The 17904-nt window shown below is 36.7% G+C and overlaps 1 protein-coding gene across 15 annotated transcripts in view; it reads left to right on the top strand.

Annotated features, from left to right (window-relative positions):
* Positions 1-17129, top strand: part of CADPS2 (calcium dependent secretion activator 2) — a 563191-nt gene extending 546062 nt beyond the window's left edge. For all 15 annotated transcript variants that reach the window (XM_068972950.1, XM_068972951.1, XM_068972952.1 and 12 more), the window contains 2 exons: positions 10492-10596; positions 16233-17129. In XM_068972950.1, the coding sequence (XP_068829051.1) occupies positions 10492-10596; positions 16233-16406 (279 nt within the window). In that variant the 3' untranslated portion in view covers positions 16407-17129. The remainder of the gene's footprint in view (positions 1-10491; positions 10597-16232) is intronic.
* The last annotated feature ends 775 nt before the right edge of the window (positions 17130-17904 follow it).

The following is a 17904-nucleotide window of genomic DNA, read 5'->3' as shown; positions in this document are numbered from 1 at the left end:
AGTGACTGGTTTGATCTCCTTGCAGTCCAGGGGACTGTCCAGAGTCTTCTTCAACACACAGTTCAAAAGCATTAGTTCTTTGGCACTCAGCCTTCTTTATGGTCCAATTCTCACATCCATACATGACTGCTGGGAAAACCATAGCTTTGACTAGACAGGCCTTTGTCAGTAAAGTGATATCTCTGCTTTTTAATATGCTGTCTATGTTTGTCATAGCTTTTCTCCCAAGGAGCAAGTGTCTTTTAATTTCATGTCTATAGTCACCATCTGCAGTGATTTTGGAGCCCAACAAAATAAAGTCTGTTACTTTCCATTGTTTCCCCTTCTATTTGCCAGGAATGGGATATAGTATTTGAATGTGGCTGTACACATTCCTATTTATACATTCTCATGGAAATTTTTCCCATACTTGCTCTACTGATCCTCATAAATTTGCTCCATATACTCGCCACATTTCTTGTTGACTTTCCCCTTAGTTCTGGCTTTCCTGGTGGCTCAGATGGTAAAGTGTCTGCCTGCAACGTGGGAGACCTGGGTTTGATCCTTGGATCAGGAAGATCCCCTGGAGAAGGAAATGGCAACCCACTCCAGTACTCTTACCTGGAAAATCCCATGAACTGAGAAGCCTGGTAGGTTACAGTCCATGGGGTCGCAAAGAGTCGAACACAGCTAAGCGACTTCATTTTCCTTTCCTTTCTTCTTAGTTACTGCCTATATTATACACATAAAATGTATGTTTATTAATGTCAAATGTTCATCCATTTGATGTTTTGGGTATATAAGATCTAGAAAACAAATCCAACTGACCTTTCAATTGGGATGTGTAAGAAATGGTGGTGAATATTGAGACTGAAAGGTTAAGCATAGAGATTTCCCTGGTGGTCCAGTGGTTAAGACTCCACACTTGCAATGCAAATGGCACAGGTTCAATCCTTGGTTAGGGAACTATTAATAACATCCCACATGCTCCACAGCCAAAAAAATGTAAAAGGTTAGGCATTGGTTTTGCCCCAGATCGTTGAGTATCTCCGTCACAATGACTCGGTAGGATTCTAATTAAAGTAGGAAATCAAAATCCCTTGTATTATTTCGTCATACAACTAGTAGTTACTCGAAGCCACACACCGGTAGAGGCTGAGAATACAGTGTTAGGTAAGATAGACCAAGTTCCTGCTCTAATAAGGGAACTTACATTCTTATGGTCAAATGGGTCTTTTGAAAAAGTTAACTTCTACATTAAAATGTTTCACATTTTCAGCTACTGAATAGACATTGTTGGTTTTTTTTTTTTTCCAAATAGTATACTGTGGAGAACTAAAATTGAGAAAGCTTTCAAATAAATAGTATCTTTGACTTGTTTTTATTTCTCTCTGTTGCAAGTGGATGATAGGAAACCTGCCAGGATGCAGAGCTGATTCAACAGTAGTACCTAGCTCTAGAGCTTGCAATATCAAATGCCATGACGGTGCAACAAGGGCATGCTCTCCCTCTCTACCCTTCAGAGGTTCTCTGCTGAAAAACCAGGCTTCTGCCACCTCCCAGGAGGGCTCTTCATGTTCACTCAGACTCAAGTCTGAGTCACAGTGCCACAGCATGGTGGTTCTCTGCCTTTTTTATACACCTCTCACAAGACCAGCAAGCACTGAAGGCATCCAGGACATGTCCTTTATTGGTGAAAACTCACAAGGCAGCATTGACGCTCCACACTAGGTAGCCCCACAGCCTTTGATACCCTCCATGAACAGCTACGAATACCCCTGAGCATACGCCAGAAAGGTTGTTCGCTGCATGCATGACAGACTCTGAAAAACCAGTCTGGAGCTGAGCACATCAACCTCTGAGCACATATAATGTCATCATATCTTTGTGTGTAAGAATGTATGTGTTGTGTTGTTGTCTTTCAGTTGCTAAGTTGTGTCTGACTCTTTGCGATCCCATGAATTGCAGCACTCCAGACTTCCCTGTCCTTCACTATCTCCTGGAGTTTTCTCAAACTCATGTCCATTGAGTCAGTGATGCCATGCAACCGTCTCATCCTCTTTCGTCTCCCTCTCCTCCTGCCTTCAGTCTTTCCCAGCAGCAGGGTCTTTTCCAATGAGTTGGCTCTTCATATCAGGTGGCCAAATTATTGGAGCTTCAGCATCAGTCCTTCCAGTGAAGTGTTGATTTCCTATATGTGGACACTCTTATATGTACCTGGGCATGGGGGGTTCCTTAGTTTACAGTACTTTCTCCTTTACTTAGTTCATCACCTACAATGAAATTAGACTGTCACATTTTCAGTTCTGTTTTAGTCGTGTGTTAAATTTCATTAGCCAGTTGCAGTTGTTTACTTTTTGGTGATGCCTGCAACTTTAGCATTCATTAAATTATTCTGCTATTAATGAAATGTTTCATTCAAGTCACCAGTTCCTCTGGCTCTGATATTATCCTTTGTCTATTGAAAAACTGCCCTGCCACTATTATATGTGCAACAGTTTATATCTCCAAATATTTTAAAAGCATTCAGTCCCTCAAAAAACATGTAACACATGTTATGTGCTAGAGATATTAAGGGCTAGAGATATTAAGAAAAAGACTCGGTTTCTGCCTTATGGTTACTCACATCCTATTGAGGCAGATATAGAGCACATTGTGCAGTATTTCTACAGACACAGGTACAGAGATTTAGAGGCAGAAAATACGGGAGCTTCTAATTCTACCTGGTAAGAGATAGTGTTGGCTTCATAGGAGAAATGATGGTTGACCAGAGTCTTCAATGTCATGAATCTGGCCAGTGAAATGTACGTGGGGATAAAAGTCCCAAGAGAGGGATTGACTTACCCAAAACTTGTAGATATAGAGAAACCCAGTATCTACCAGACCAGCAGATCACTCATTTCCTGTGAGAGTGCACCATGAGTCAGAAACAGAGGGATAACTGTTTACTTCTGTCCCTACAACACTCTGGAAAAGGACCTTTGGAATAATTTTTCCCTATTTTTTATAAGGAAACTGAAGCAAAAAGACTGGCTAACCATTCATTCTCAGACTGAGGTTCTATCTCAAACTTGTACCATTCAGTAGAAATTGCAGGAGTCTAATTTATTTTTATCCAGATCCTACATTATTGATTTAAATGCAATATTGACCAAACTTTTATATATAGTACTCAAAATGAGTCACTGAACCAAGTGAACAGGTCTTATGCCCAAATAAATCATTCACAGTCTATGTCTGCATCCCAAACTAGTACACATACCGTTGTAACTGGGTTGACCACTGTGTTCAGCCAAACCATTGATTAGTCAAAAGATTAGCCCAACCAGTATGCATTCCATCATTTGTCATTAAGTAGGGGAGGGGGAAACAACTGATGATCTGAAATTTTCACTTTGTAATCCCTGGTCGTTTTAGCACCAGGAAGAGAACTGCAGAATAAATTTACAAAGGCACTTGCCTGCTTGATGATAACGAATAATGAAGAATAGTATTGATTTTAATGCTCTTTGTGAAGTGTGAGGATAGATAGGCTAGTTTAGTAATATTACTTTCAGGATATTTTGAGAGAAAGGAAATTTGGAGTTAATAAAATAGAGATGAGTGGAAAAAAGCTTGTGCAACCCCCAGTTTCTGGAACTTACCCTATTATATAACTTACCCTGTTTTATGATTGAAGAGGATTGAATGCATCTGGAAGCATCTTAGTTACTACATTCATGCATTTTAAAAAAGAATGGAAAAAAGTACTGAACTTCAAGAGTAGGAAAAATGTTTCATCATTCAACAAGCATTTATTAGGTACCGACTATATGCCAAACCTCCCACATTAGCACTTCTTACACTTTCTCCTCCTTAACAGACACCATAGTGCTCATGAACTCTGCTTTGCAGTCTTCCTCATAGGACTAAAAAAATGAAAATCGCCCTAAAAGTGAGTTTATTGAACACGGAAGGGGAGAAAGCATGAATCAAGTTCTTCTATGTTCTGTATTTTAAAAATAAAAAAATAAGAAAACTGTACATATAGATCGAATCCCTTCATGAATGAACTAGGATCTTCTTTCCACATTGCTTTGTTTTGTTGCAGTGAAAAAAGATTTTCTCAGTATCCCTAAGTTTTAGAGTATATGGCGCTTTATAAGCATTAGAGTATATGGCACTTAAGGAGAAAACACGTGGGAAATGCATAGCACAAGAACCAGTTGGTTAGTTATCCTAAGACAGTCTGGTTCTTCAAAAAATTTATTTTATTGTGTAATTACATTGTCAGGTGTACAAATACCTTTGGAAATGTAGATTACATTAACTTGTAAGAAAATGTGATGGACTTCTTTGGAACAATAAGCTTCTCCTATATTATTTCATAATCCTGCATTATAACCATGAGGGAGCACCGGGAATGACAGAGCTATTTTCTTAGTTGTCTGCTACAAATACCAAACTGTTCTGAAAAAATCAGAGACTTCCCTTGATGAAACAGACTGTTTCATAGAAGGAAATGGAATAACCTAGTAGTCATGAGCACAGACTTTGGAGCATAGATATAAGATGAATCTTAACCCTGCCACTTATATAAACTTAAATAAGTAAATTATTTAATCTAAACTCAGTTTTCTACCTCTGTGAGCTCAGTTTCCATGCAAAATGAAAATAAGAACCATCTCATTACAGTTGGTATAAGAATCAAATGAAAATTGAACTGATGCACTTGAACTTCCCATGGAGGTATTTAAAAAAAAAAAACAGATACTTTTATAGTCAGCTTATTATTATATAATATATAATATAGGTAGCATTATTAATATAAAATCATAGTAATAATGCCTCACAGTTCTTAATAAATTCCATTTATTCTTCTTTATACTTTATTGTTTCATTTTTATAGAATATCTGTTCTTCCTTAAAAGGCCAAAATGAATAAATTTAAAACAAAATAACATCTAATAGAAACATCTATAATTCTAGACTTGCATATTTGGATGAACAAAGCTATATTTAAGCAGCATTTTTTAAAAAAGACAATTTGGCTTTTCTCTTCAGTTCATTTTTAGGAGAATCACAAGCTATATTGTTTCTAATCACGCCCTTTCCTTTGATAGTCAAATCTAATCTCAAAGTATTTCTGGAGAGTATAAGAATCTCATTGTAAAGCTAGATTCATCTCAGCTGCCCTTCATATGCCAGATGAGAAAACTGAGGCATACAGAAAGCAAGAGGCTCAGTCCAGTGAATGTAGCCTCACAGGGCTCCTGGGTACTCAGCCCCCGGAGCTTCTGGGTTGATGATGTCCTTCTCTGGTGTGTTCACGACCAGCCCTCAGCTGCTAAGTCCTCCTGCATGCCTCTGGGTCCAGCTGGTTGATAGATGTAGATTGGGTTAACACTTCCTGTATTCTAAATGTAATAGACTGGTTTCAGTTTTCCTTAAATATAGCCCTAATCCTATTCCAAACCAACAAAAAATCCACACTTTAGAACTTTCAAAATGCTGTGTTTTGAGGATCTGTTTTGTAGAATCAAATATAATTGTTTCTGGGGGATGCCTTGAGTAGAGGGGGGAAGGATGGAATTATTACATCAAAAGTACATTTTAGTGTTAAGAAATGAGAAGTGAGTGACCACAAATTTAATTATGTCAAACAGATGTACTGTGGACCAAAGGAACACTCCATGTATAAAGAAGCATTTATATTTACTTTTTAATGTACTGGTGAAACTGTAAAGTATTCACTTTTCTAAATATTTTGTAGCCCTCTAAAGCCACAACATGATCTTAAAGGATGCTTTATATTTATCAGATTTTTCAAAACCTTCACCTTTTCAAAACTGTTATTTGTTCTTTTATTCAATTCATCTTAACATTTAAGAGGTACATACTTCCTCAGATGAGATTTTCTAGATGGTATTTCATTTCAACACAGTGACTTGACTGTAATAAAAACAGACAGCTTCTCTTGAAATAAATGAAGAAATACATACATACTGTGGAAATTTAGCCATTCCATATCTGGGGGCACTAAAAGTATTGGTTGTGGGGTTGCTGTTTTTTTTTTTTATGTTGTTCACCTATTGAGATGAGACTAGCTGGAGAAGAATGAAAATATATCAACTAGTTGTACCAATTCATAATCAATAAAAAAGCTAAACACTTGAGCAGAAAATAGATCACAGATTTGTTCCCCAGCAAAGCAGTTATTTTTACCCAGCCATCATCATCAGAAGCCGCATTATGACAAATGATTTGCTCGAAGCCGCGGTAATACATAGACCCTATGGGGTCCTGTGATTCAGATTTAGGAATATCAGCCCCAGAGGGTCTGAAGACATTGTGCATTAGTATGTATTGAGACCTCATTCCAGGTGGCAAGCGGCTGGACTTTCTTAAAAAGAAAAATCTATAAAACTTCCAAAATAAAGATAGAGTGCTTGTTTCCAGGCAAGAAGTGTTATATTGCATTGAATCCCCTTGCCTCCAAATGTTATAAATTAGGCAGAAAAGGGAGCCGTGCATATTTAATATATTTGTTTTGTATTTCCACTAGTCAAGGGAATAATGAAATTCCTTAACTACTTCTCTTTAACTTGCATGAAGAAAGCACGGTGTGTTGCTAAATCTCTTTTCAACCAGCACTGCCGAGAAACAACTTTAATCCTTGTTAGAAAATTGCCGAGTCTGGGACTGACAAAGAGCTCATGCTTGTTCCATTGTTAGTGCTCCCCGGCCCCAAGAGCAGCGCCCTTTACAGCTGCGTGGATCCCGCCCGGCTCAGCTGCACTATTTAGGAGACGAGGTTTGTCAATTTCTATTGACAATGGAGAGAGTTTTTCAGGGCCTGTAGCAGTGCTGACACAGTTGGGGATCAATGCCAGCCATTCAGAATGCACCCTCTTTCATTGCTTTGGTTTGTTAATTCAAGACTAAAGGTCCACTGAGGGGGTTCAGGGTGTTTAAGAAAGCTGATGAACTGTTTAAGAAAGCTGATGAACTGCAAGCGTTTATAGCCCTGGTGTGGCAATTTCCATAGTCAGTGGCAACTCCTGGCACTAAGGGAGCTGTGTCCTTGTTGACCCTCTTGTTATTAAAAATGCACAAGTGCTGCGCTTCTCAATATTTCAACACTCTTTCATTGTCAATACCACCTTCTGAGCCCTTCAGCTTGTTGCTTGCTCTAAAGATCTTCTTAGATTGGGTTTGAAAACTTCACCTTAAACACTAGATTAGACTGATGTTCTGTTTTCCGTGCTCCTGTTGATTTGTTGAACCTTCCCAGGGCTGGAAAGCAAGTAGCAGCTTGATGGGGAGACGGGCCGCTAATATGATTTACCAGTCTACAGTCATGCACAATAAGTGTGAATAAATACAGGGGTCTCACAGAGTCAACCCTAGCCTTTCCTTTTCTTTTATTTTTGCTTTAAAAGAGATATCTCAAGAAAATGAAGTGAGTAATGCATGCCCTTACAGCAGTTGAATGAACCACAAAAAGAAAAAAAAAAAAACACATATTTTTTGTTAAAGTGGTAGGCTGCTGGCATGGATTGATGGAGGAAAAAAAAAAAAGAGTGCAGAATATACACTTACTGCTTTATTCCTAAGTAGACCAAGCAGAGAATAAGCAGTAATGCCATACCCATGACTTGAGTGCAAGCTCCAGCGCCCCTTCGTTGTCATCCCCTGAAGGGAAAAGTGAATAGTCAACCAACTTGCTTTATAAAATTAACTTTTCCAAACTGAAAGCACATTTTCTAACAGTCACACTTCACTGCACATTCACCCCTTTCAAATTTTTTTTTCTTTGTTTTGGGGGATTGGTTTGCTTCGGTAGAGCGGATGGGTGGCTGAGGGGAATGAAGCTAACTTATTTTGAATTTTTTGAATTTTTTCTCAAAATAAAAAAAATGGGACCTACCATCCTCCACCCAAAAGAAGAACATTTCTATTCCAGCTCCAGAAATAGGGAAATGCTACTGACATCTGTTTTGTTTGGTGGTTTTATTTTTTTGGTGTGTGTGTGTGTATGTTTCAGCATATACAAGAAAGAAGCAGTCCTAGTGAGGTTTTTTTTTTGGTTTGTTAGCTTATTCTTCATAACACCATAAACTCTAAGTTAAGCTGCTTATTTTTCTTCACTTGCTTGCTTTCGCTGAAGTTCTTCAAAATACTTTGACTTGGGAATTAAAATTATACATGATTAGTGGATGAAATAATTTCCCTTATAGAATGTTCCTTGTAGAATAATTTGTTTGCCTTTAAAGCAAGATGATGATAAAGTGGCTTAAGCACTTTATTAACATTAATTCTTTTTCTCTGATTTTATAGTTAACTTTAGATATTTGATTTCCAAATTATTCTTTAAAATTACAATTTTGGCATTGTGTTACAGAAGTTATATTAATAATAAGTTTCTGTGTTATATTAGATGTCCTTTCAATTATCACTTAATCATAAGTATCATTTACATGTAATAGAAAAATGAAGTTACATTAATTTTAAATTATCTGTGGATTTTTTAAGAACATAAGATGCATAAGGAGTAATTTTAAGAAAGTATTTTCATTTATCTCAAATTCATACAACCTACCACATATATAGTAACTTTATAGTCTGACAGCCAGATTATTGCGTATGTTATATACTTAGTACAATATATCATATTTTGTCCCCCAACTAAATTACCTCCTGAAGAAGCGCTATAATTTAAGAGTCATAACCATTTCGGCTACATTTTAGCTTTCAAGGTACTTGGAGAGAGGAGTCGAGGTAAGGGTTTTATGTTACTTCAGTATACTCATATTCAATATCATCAATACCTGTGAGTGTTTGCTTGCATTAAAATAGAACTTAAGAAGTTGAGGCTATCATTTAAAATAAGAAAATAGAAGATTTAAATATCAGATACTAATCTATTAAGATTTAATATGTCAGCTGAAGTACTGAATTTATTAGTTTATTTTTAAAGAATTTAGGATTATCTTGTTTTATAAAACTTGTATCTGATACCTTTACACATTCTGAAAGTTAGGAAAGTAATCATTAGGAAAAAGCAAAATTGGGTACATGAAAAACATTTTTTAAAAAAACCTTAGCCCATCTCACAGTTTAAAAACTGGAATGGTCATTCATCCATTTGATATCACAATATTCAATAAATCAATTATTCATTTTCAAATAGCTTATCTCATTTTATGCATGTGTGTCCAGTATACCTACCAATTAATAGAAATAAGTCTGATGAAATCTTAAACCAATTCATTTTTACATTAGGCTTAAACTACCATTCCTTACACTAAATTTTGTTAGAACATGTTATAAAATGCAAGTCCAGGTGAATTTCAGACTTACATCACTTGAGATTTCTTTTAGAAATTTGAATTTACCGCTTTATTGTGGAAGAAATATAAAGACACTTTTCTGTTTGAATACCTAACAACATACGCACATGCATTTGTGATCTGTGGTGTCACTGTTTTTGTATATTCAAGCAAGGCACAAAATCCCTTCTCTCTCAAAAACTCTTTTGTCACTTCCTAAATGCCGCATGGACGTTGATATTTCTCACATTATCTGAATGAATAGCATTATTTTCTTACAGTATTACCTAAACCTGGCTCTGGCATATGAGTACCAATTCCCTTAAAATGTCATCACTAATGGCAGATTGCCTTTTCTTGAAAATGGGAACAAAATTTCTTTTTACAATACTCACAGACATTATATAGGAGCAAGAAAGTACATTAGAGGAGAATTTCAGTTTTCCCCTCAAGAGAGTTTTCATAAACAGAAAACATGAGCCCTCCGAAAACACTTGCAAAATGAAACAGATTGTTTTCTTTTATAATTTGGTCAACTGACATGTGTTTTTGTAATTATTATAAGACACAAGAATTCCATCCTGATAACATTCCTTTCTAAGATCTGAAATCTTTATTTTAGGTGGCTTTATGCCATCTTGGCAAATGCTTAACAACCAGTAATAGATAAAGGTGTTTTGGGGGATTAGAGGTTAGTAAACTGTGGATGTTTTTTGCCATCCCTCCTTTAAAATGCTGCTTCTAGGTGTTGCCTACATGCATTATGGCATCTACTGATTTTTACATAACCTACAGATTAATGGGAAATTTCCCTTTGAAAATAATTTACCCATTTTTTTTCCTGCTGCTTGGCAGTCCATTCACTCCCATATTATGTATTTAGTACCCATTGTTACCTATAAATTACAAAGCAGGCTGCAAGGCTGCAAATGCAAAAATACTGTTTCCCATGAATATGTTGCAGCTGAAAGACTGTAATGTTAATTCATATAAAGAACAGCCCGGGTCAACTTAGCAGATTTTCTAGCAAAACATACAATTCTGTTAACAGGAAATTATAGCATTATTGACTTCAAGTGCTGATCTGTGGTCATTTTGGAGTGTTTCATTACCCCCTCATTACCAAATCTGTTAAATGGATACTGCAGAGGTTGTTTCCTTGTTTTGTTCTCCTGCCTTCTGCCCCCATCCTTCTTTGCAGCAATGGTACAGCAGCTCCATGAAAGTCATCTGTGTGTGGCTGGCTGATAGATTAGACCTTCAGCTTCATATTTACCAACTGAAGACACTCATCAAGATTGTGAAGGTAAACAAAATGTGTTAAGAAGTGAATTGCCCACCAAGCTATAAAGAATAATGGCAAGATATTGACATATAAGAAAATCATATTTAATAGAACCAAGTGGACGTAAGTACTGTAAAAACATCACTGTTGGCAATGATGCACTGCTGTTTATTCCATTTTCAGTGAGACTATGAAATAAACACAGATTTATCGTGTTTCCACTAATAAAAAGTATTTTGTTACCAAGGAATCACATTTTAAGATAATATACATAAAGCCCCTACCATATTTACCTAAATGTAGTAGGTCCATAATAATTTTGTATTAATTATCTTAGTTACAGCAATGTTTTTTCCTCATACATTTCCTTCATATTTATTAATATATCATTAGAAGGATTTTGAATTATATTTGCCCCTAAGACAAGGAGAATCTCCATTATATCCTGATATGAAAGTAAAACGTTGTCACTGCCTGAATTCTTTTGGAAGCATACCCCAGTATGTGAAAGACGATCAGTGTGAGTATTGGGGACCATCCATAACCACCAACAGATGTAATCTCAGTTCACCAAAGCTGTCTTGACTTATGCTTTTCAAGAGTATGCTTAGGAGAGACTTTAAGATAATATCTTATTCACACCTTTAAAACTCACATGATTTTTCACACCTTATAAATTCTAGTAGAAATGCAGAATGTACCACAGGTATACCTTTTTCTTAAAATTGAGACAAATTCTACATTTTGGCCAAAAACAGAACTCTGCTGCTGCTACTGCTAAGTCGCTTCAGTTGTGTCCAACTCTGTGCAACCCCATAGACAGCAGCCCACCAGGCTCCCTTGTCCCTGGGATTCTCCAGGCAAGAACACTGGAGTGGGTTGCCATTTCCTTCTCCAATGCATGAAAGTGAAAAGGGAAAGTGAAGTCGCTCAGTTGTGTCTGACTCCTAGCGACCCCATGGACTGCAGCCTACCAGGCTCCTCCGTCCATGGGATTTTCCAGGCAAGAATACTAGAGTGGGGTGCCATTGCCTTCTCCGAAACAGAACTCTAAGCTATTGCAAATCAGCGGTTCTGGGCTACAGTCCTTAGGGTTGCAAAGAGTCAGGCACAGCTAAACAGCTAACACTTTCACTTCACTTTCATGTATTTATCTGTATGTGTGTGTGCCTATATATCTGCATGTATCTTTATGCACATATATACATATGTATATATATTCGTATGTGTATGTGTACACACACACGTCGTCTATGCAGTGGTTCTGACAATGTCATTCCTGATATAACATTACCATCACCTGAGAACTTAGACATGCAAATTCTTTGGCTCTACCCCAGACCAACTCAATCAGAGTGTCTGTGAGCGGCGCCTGGCCATCTGCACATGAACAAGCCCTGCAGAGGATTCTGATAGATAAAGTTTGAGAAGAACCATTGTATCACATCGTTAAAAGTTTTATTCATATTAAAATATTTTCCACCATTCTCTTGGTTCCTGCAGTCTCATTAGATTGCAGACTTTTTTGTACCATAGACACAGAAGTTATCATAGATTAAAGTACCCACCAAGAGGAAAGTTCTAAAGTCAGAAATTGGCAAATCTGCTAGAACAGAACCAGACCTATGATGTCACAGTGATAGCAATCATGATTAGTCATAAACAGCAAGTAAAATTATAGCCATCCAGTAACTTTTATACACTAAACACATTCCATTTCAATCAACAAACTACCTTTGATTTAGAACACTTTTTACCAGGTGTTATTTATTTTACAAAAAAACTGAAAACACACCACGATATGTTCATATTTGCTTTAGCTCCTCTGATTTCTTCCTTGTTTCTAGAAACGTGACTTGGAGAGCTTTCAAATGAAGTTTGTTTTTCATAAAAGATAATCAGAATAATCTGTGTTTATGTTCTAAATATATGTACATGTTAAGACTGCAGTCAATAATGTGACTAATATTAGGATTAGCTTAGGATCAGCTAATATCCCTTAAGATCAGCCAGATTTTCAAGCTAATATCTGCTTATTCAGGATGTCAGAAATTACGAACTCAGGTGATTGATATTAGTTGATAGGTTGGTAAGCTCTTGTTTTTAGAATAAGAATCTGCATGTTTTATTAACCCATCATTTTTTCTTTCAAAGTCGTTCCTTTTCTAATGTTCACTAGTCATTCACACAGTTAGCAGGAAAAATGATTAATAATTTTGTTAATTACAGGGTGACATTTCCATTTTATTCTAAGTCAATCCATCTTGTTTTTAATCTTATTTTAATGTAGTGTTCATTATGGCTACCAGCAATCAAGACTGATAAATATGAAATTAAATTTCATGTATATATGTTTAACTTTCCAGGTTTTATTTTTCACAAGCAGGCCCCTCAACTCAGTCAATACTTTCTTGGGCTGATGCATTTAATCAAGTCCTAGTGTTTTATTTAATAATTAAAAGTGGTTATTTTTACAATGAAAATTAGGATGAATTAATTTAGTGTTCTAATTATTTTTTTCTACTTTGAATATAAGCAGACACTAGCCAATTTCATACATAGATTCATCACTCTTTGGAGCCTATACAGTTATAATGTTCATTTTCCAGTGAATTTACACAGCTGTTAACCAGCACACGTATAGAGTTGTGCAGGCTCTGAGTAGGCTGTCCTTCCATCCACATCACATAGACTGGACCTGCCTGTTACAGCAGAGTAGTGCATTCTACTCAGGAGCCTAGCTACTGGACTCTAGAATCCTGGTCCTTGCAAGCATTGTCATTCTTCTGTGCCCATGGAGACCCGGATGCCATCAAAATGTATATGATAACCAACTCTGCCCCACAAAGACACCTAGACAGTCATTGGTTCATTCGTGTTGCTCACTAAGAAGATACAAACTGCAATAAAATTTTCACAGAAGATGTAGGACTAAGAAATTAACAAAGTTGTAACATCAGAATGATTTATTTGGGGAAGGGTAAAATAGAATCCTCAAATAAAATGGCTGATGGATTGCTGTTCTCCCTAGAGGCCATTTGACATTTTGAAGCAGTTAACATAAATGAGCTGCCTCTTTTACCAGGAGAAAAGACAAGTGAGCAGCACCCCGCGGCAGGCACTTGTCTTAAGTAAGAGCCAAGCAGACCTTCTTGGCAGCCACAGAGGATCTCTACGTGTCAATAACATTTTATGAATTCTAAAAAAAGAGAAAGAGATTGCAAGGGTTCCTGCCCTGCAGTTCCCCTAATGGCTTATCACTTCCTAATAAAATAAGGAAGCAGAGTCCAATTTTATACAAACTACAAAGCCTTTAATATGGCAAATCCACACTACAGCTCTCTCCCAGCCAACTTACTGATAATTAGAGTAAATGTAAAGAAAGCTATTCCAATAAAATAAGAAAGTAAGACTCACAAACTCAGTATATAATTGCCAGTGGAACAATAATACTTTATTTCAGATGTTTTATCTGTAGATGAATATTTTGTATACTTGATATATTTTTAACCTGTTAGACTGTTAAAGGCTTGAACACAAATCTCTTATGTAGCAATACCATGCAAACTAGTTAACAGATTTTCTAGACAAAATTGGTCTAACAGTTACTTTGTGGGTTCTGGAGCAAATTACATAAGTTTTTGTGTGAAATATCACCATAGTAATAATAAGGTTTAATGGTTTAGAGGGCTTCCCTAGTGGCATAGAATGGTTTAGAAAAAGACAGTGAGGATGGTATGTTTTATGTGTCTTAACATAAAATATTAAAATCAAATTAGAATCGTTTTGGTCATCTAAGGAAAAAAAAGACACCAAACTCTTCTTGCTGTTGAGATGCTGACCTCAGATACAGTCCGTGTCCCTCACAGTTCAGTTTATTTTTTGGACACGTGGTAGACTTTTCAAATATGCATTTTATTTATAACAAGAGAATATCACTTCTGAAATGTGAATGATACCATAGGGCATAAATCAAATCCTAGATGACAAGAAGATAAAATGTGAAAATACCAATGACCCCACTACCTTGTAATGGTTCTGCTCCTTCCCAGAAGTCTGTTCATAGACCAGGTGTGTATCCAGGGGCTTAAGATGCCATCCATCAGCAATTCCGCCCCCAAGTGAATAAGCACCTTCAGCTCAACTGTCTGAATATTATATTTTCCTTTTAATTGTGTTGAGTGAAATCAGGCATCCCATAATGTTTCAGCTGTTGGAGTTGTTACATGGGGCCGGAAAGTACAACATTCCTTCTTCTTTGACTTTTTTCTTCTACTAAGTGCAACCTCCAAAGAAGTGACTTTTAGCAATCATTTAGAACAAAAAACTGGCACATGGATATGTACGGATACTCTGGGACAATCCATTGAAACCTGGCTGTTTATTATTCTAAATCTAACATAGGACAGAAAAAAAAAAAAAAAACTTTAAAGATATTTAGCATTTTAATGGCCTTGGAAGTGTTTCTATAGAATAAGCTCTCTTTATTTATATTTTGATCCCCCATACAACTAACTACAACTTTAAAAATCAATAATAAAATGCCAGCTTGTTTAGTCATAAAAAAGTCACGTGTGAAGAAAGTCTCACTTAAGGGGAAAAGTAAAATGAGGAAAATTCTATAGTTTACATATCTTAAGAGCCACAGAAATCAGAGTTGTGTAGTTATTTCTGTTGTTAAGAAGCACTGTATAAACAATAAAATGGTATTTGTTCTATTTCTGACACATAATACACCAAATAATTTACTGTTTCACAAAACTGTAAATATGTCTTTCATTAGCCCACCAATGGAAGCTTAATGCTGGAATTTAGCACTTCACATTCCAAGGCAATTTCAGAACGGCAAAATTCTTAGGGACATTTAGGTGCTCACAGATTTTTACCCAGTATACATATAAATAAACTTTATAATTCACAAATGCTAAAAATGCAGACTTATTTTGGTATTTAGGATTAATCCTCTTCCCTCCACACACACCCCAAAACTTAATGCAGTTTATAAAATATATTTTTGAATCCTCAGTTGAAAAATTAAGAATTCCTTCACATTGAAAATGTACATAAGTATTTATCATTTTACTTTTGTTACAGGTTATTCAAATAGTAAATGCTGTGCAGTTAGTAATATTTTGGTTTAAAAAAATCTCATTTGTCATCTGACAGTCACAACATTTTGATCTACTCAGAGTGATTCTAGTTTGAATAGCACTATCAGAAGTCTCTCATTTCATTTTCTCCCTGGAACGACGCCTACAGGATGACTGGCATGGGCAGCTACAATCTGAATCCATTAGTGAATTGCACCAGGTCACTTTTGAAATGCCAACTGAGTATATATACATTTAGACATACACATACACATCCATAGGAGCTTCCCAGGTGGCACTAGTGGTAAAGAACCCATCTGCTGATGCAAGAGACATAAGAGATGCAGGTTCAATCCCTGAGTCGGGAAAAGCCCTGGAGGAGGACATGGCAACCCACTCCAGTTTTCTTGCCTGGAGAATCCCATGGATAGGGGAGCCTGACAGGCTACAGTCCATTGGGTCGCAAAGAGTCAGACACAACTCAAGCAACTTAGCACATATGCATGCATATACATCTATACATATAATCTGTAAGGGATCTAAGCAGTTTCTCTCTTCTTCATCCAGAAAACCTACAGGGATTTCCGACTGCAGGGTGTGCTGGAAGGCACCCTGAACAGTAAGACCTATGACACCCTACACAGACGTTTAACGGTAGAGGAGGCTACAGCTTCTGTTTCAGAAGGAGGAGGACTTCAGGGCATCACAATGAAAGACAGTGATGAAGAAGAAGAAGGCTGATGACACGCAGCTCTGCAGAAGGAAGGAGGACCTTGACTTTATTTTGTACCTGTTCTTGTAATTACATTGATTGTTTGGACCAAATATAAATGCTTGTATTTCACGCTACATTTAAAAAGTTAATGTAGAATGAGAGTTAAAGGAGAAAATGCAAGTATTTTTTTAAAAAAACAGCCTTTTTTTGTGTGTAGCTTGATCTAAAATGATGACCTTTGGCTGGCTCTGTGATTGGAACACGAATCTTTTTTGAAGAAGAAGATTTGACTTTTGTTTTCTGTAATAACATCAAAGTCATGTCCCATGTTGTGAAGTGAGATACGTATTTCTCATGATACAACATTGTGAGAATAAGCCACTTCTAATCACTGTGCCAGTCCCATCGTACGTACCCTTGTTAAAACGGTGTGTACTTGACAGTTTATCATTTATGTGCAAGGTTTGTGTCCTAGTTAATTTACCGTTGTGATGTGTAACCTTGGTTCTTAGCACTCCAAATTGGTCTGGGCTTAAAGGATCGCCAAACCTAAATATAGACTAGATTATCCAATGGGCTTGTGTCTTGTTCCATTCTGAATATGTCTTCTTTCAAGTATAAAAAAAATCTCAGAGTGTGGGTAATAAATGTGCTGCCTTCAACATACTATGTTCTACTTCTCAGCATAACAGTTTGCAGGCAATAGAAGTCTGCTTGGTCCTAACCACCTCTGTATTTATTAGGATTATATAGATTAAATGCAGTAAAAAAATGTTAGCAGTATTACAAACATTTCAAGAGTTTGGCTCTGTGTTTTTATTTTGTTTATTTATAATCAAATGAGTATGAGATATTAACACTCCTTTCCACCTAGTAGGCACTGCTGCTAAGTCACTTCAGTCGTGTCTGACTCTGTGCGACCCCACAGACGGCAGCCCACCAGGCTCCCCCGTCCCTGGGATTCTCCAGGCAAGAACACTGGAGTGGGTTGCCATCTCCTTCTCCAATGCATGAAAGTGAAAAGTGAAAGTGAAGTCGCTCAGTTGTATCCGACTCTTAGCAACCCCATGGACTGCAGCCTACAAGGCTCCTCCATCCATGGGATTTTCCAGGCAAGAGTACTGGAGTGGGGCACCAAAGAACTAGCTACTATGACAGCACATTTCCATAGCAAAGATAATGTTGACTGCATACTCATATATTATGTACTACTAGTTAACATTATCAATTAGTGTTAATAATGAGTAATACTAGAAATGCAAATAATGTTAACTAGCAATTGACATTTAATTAACATTTTTTTCTTCCTCCAAAAGATTTTCTGGCTATAATTTTGAATTACTATTTATCTTTGAATTTTATTTATTTTTTTTCAAAAATATGTCAGCATTCATTCATAAGTAATTTCTAAATTTTTCTTAATTGTTATTTATTTATTTGGGCTTCATGGTATCCACGTGGGATCTAAGTTCCCCAACCAGGGATCAAACCTACATCCCTTGCAGTGGGAAGCACAGTGTCTTA

Source organism: Capricornis sumatraensis, chromosome 5 (genome assembly GCF_032405125.1).
Source record: "Capricornis sumatraensis isolate serow.1 chromosome 5, serow.2, whole genome shotgun sequence".
Lineage (NCBI taxonomy): Eukaryota > Metazoa > Chordata > Mammalia > Artiodactyla > Bovidae > Capricornis > Capricornis sumatraensis.
The sequence above is the reverse complement of the archived record's forward strand: the minus strand, read 5'-3'. Positions and strand labels throughout refer to the sequence as shown.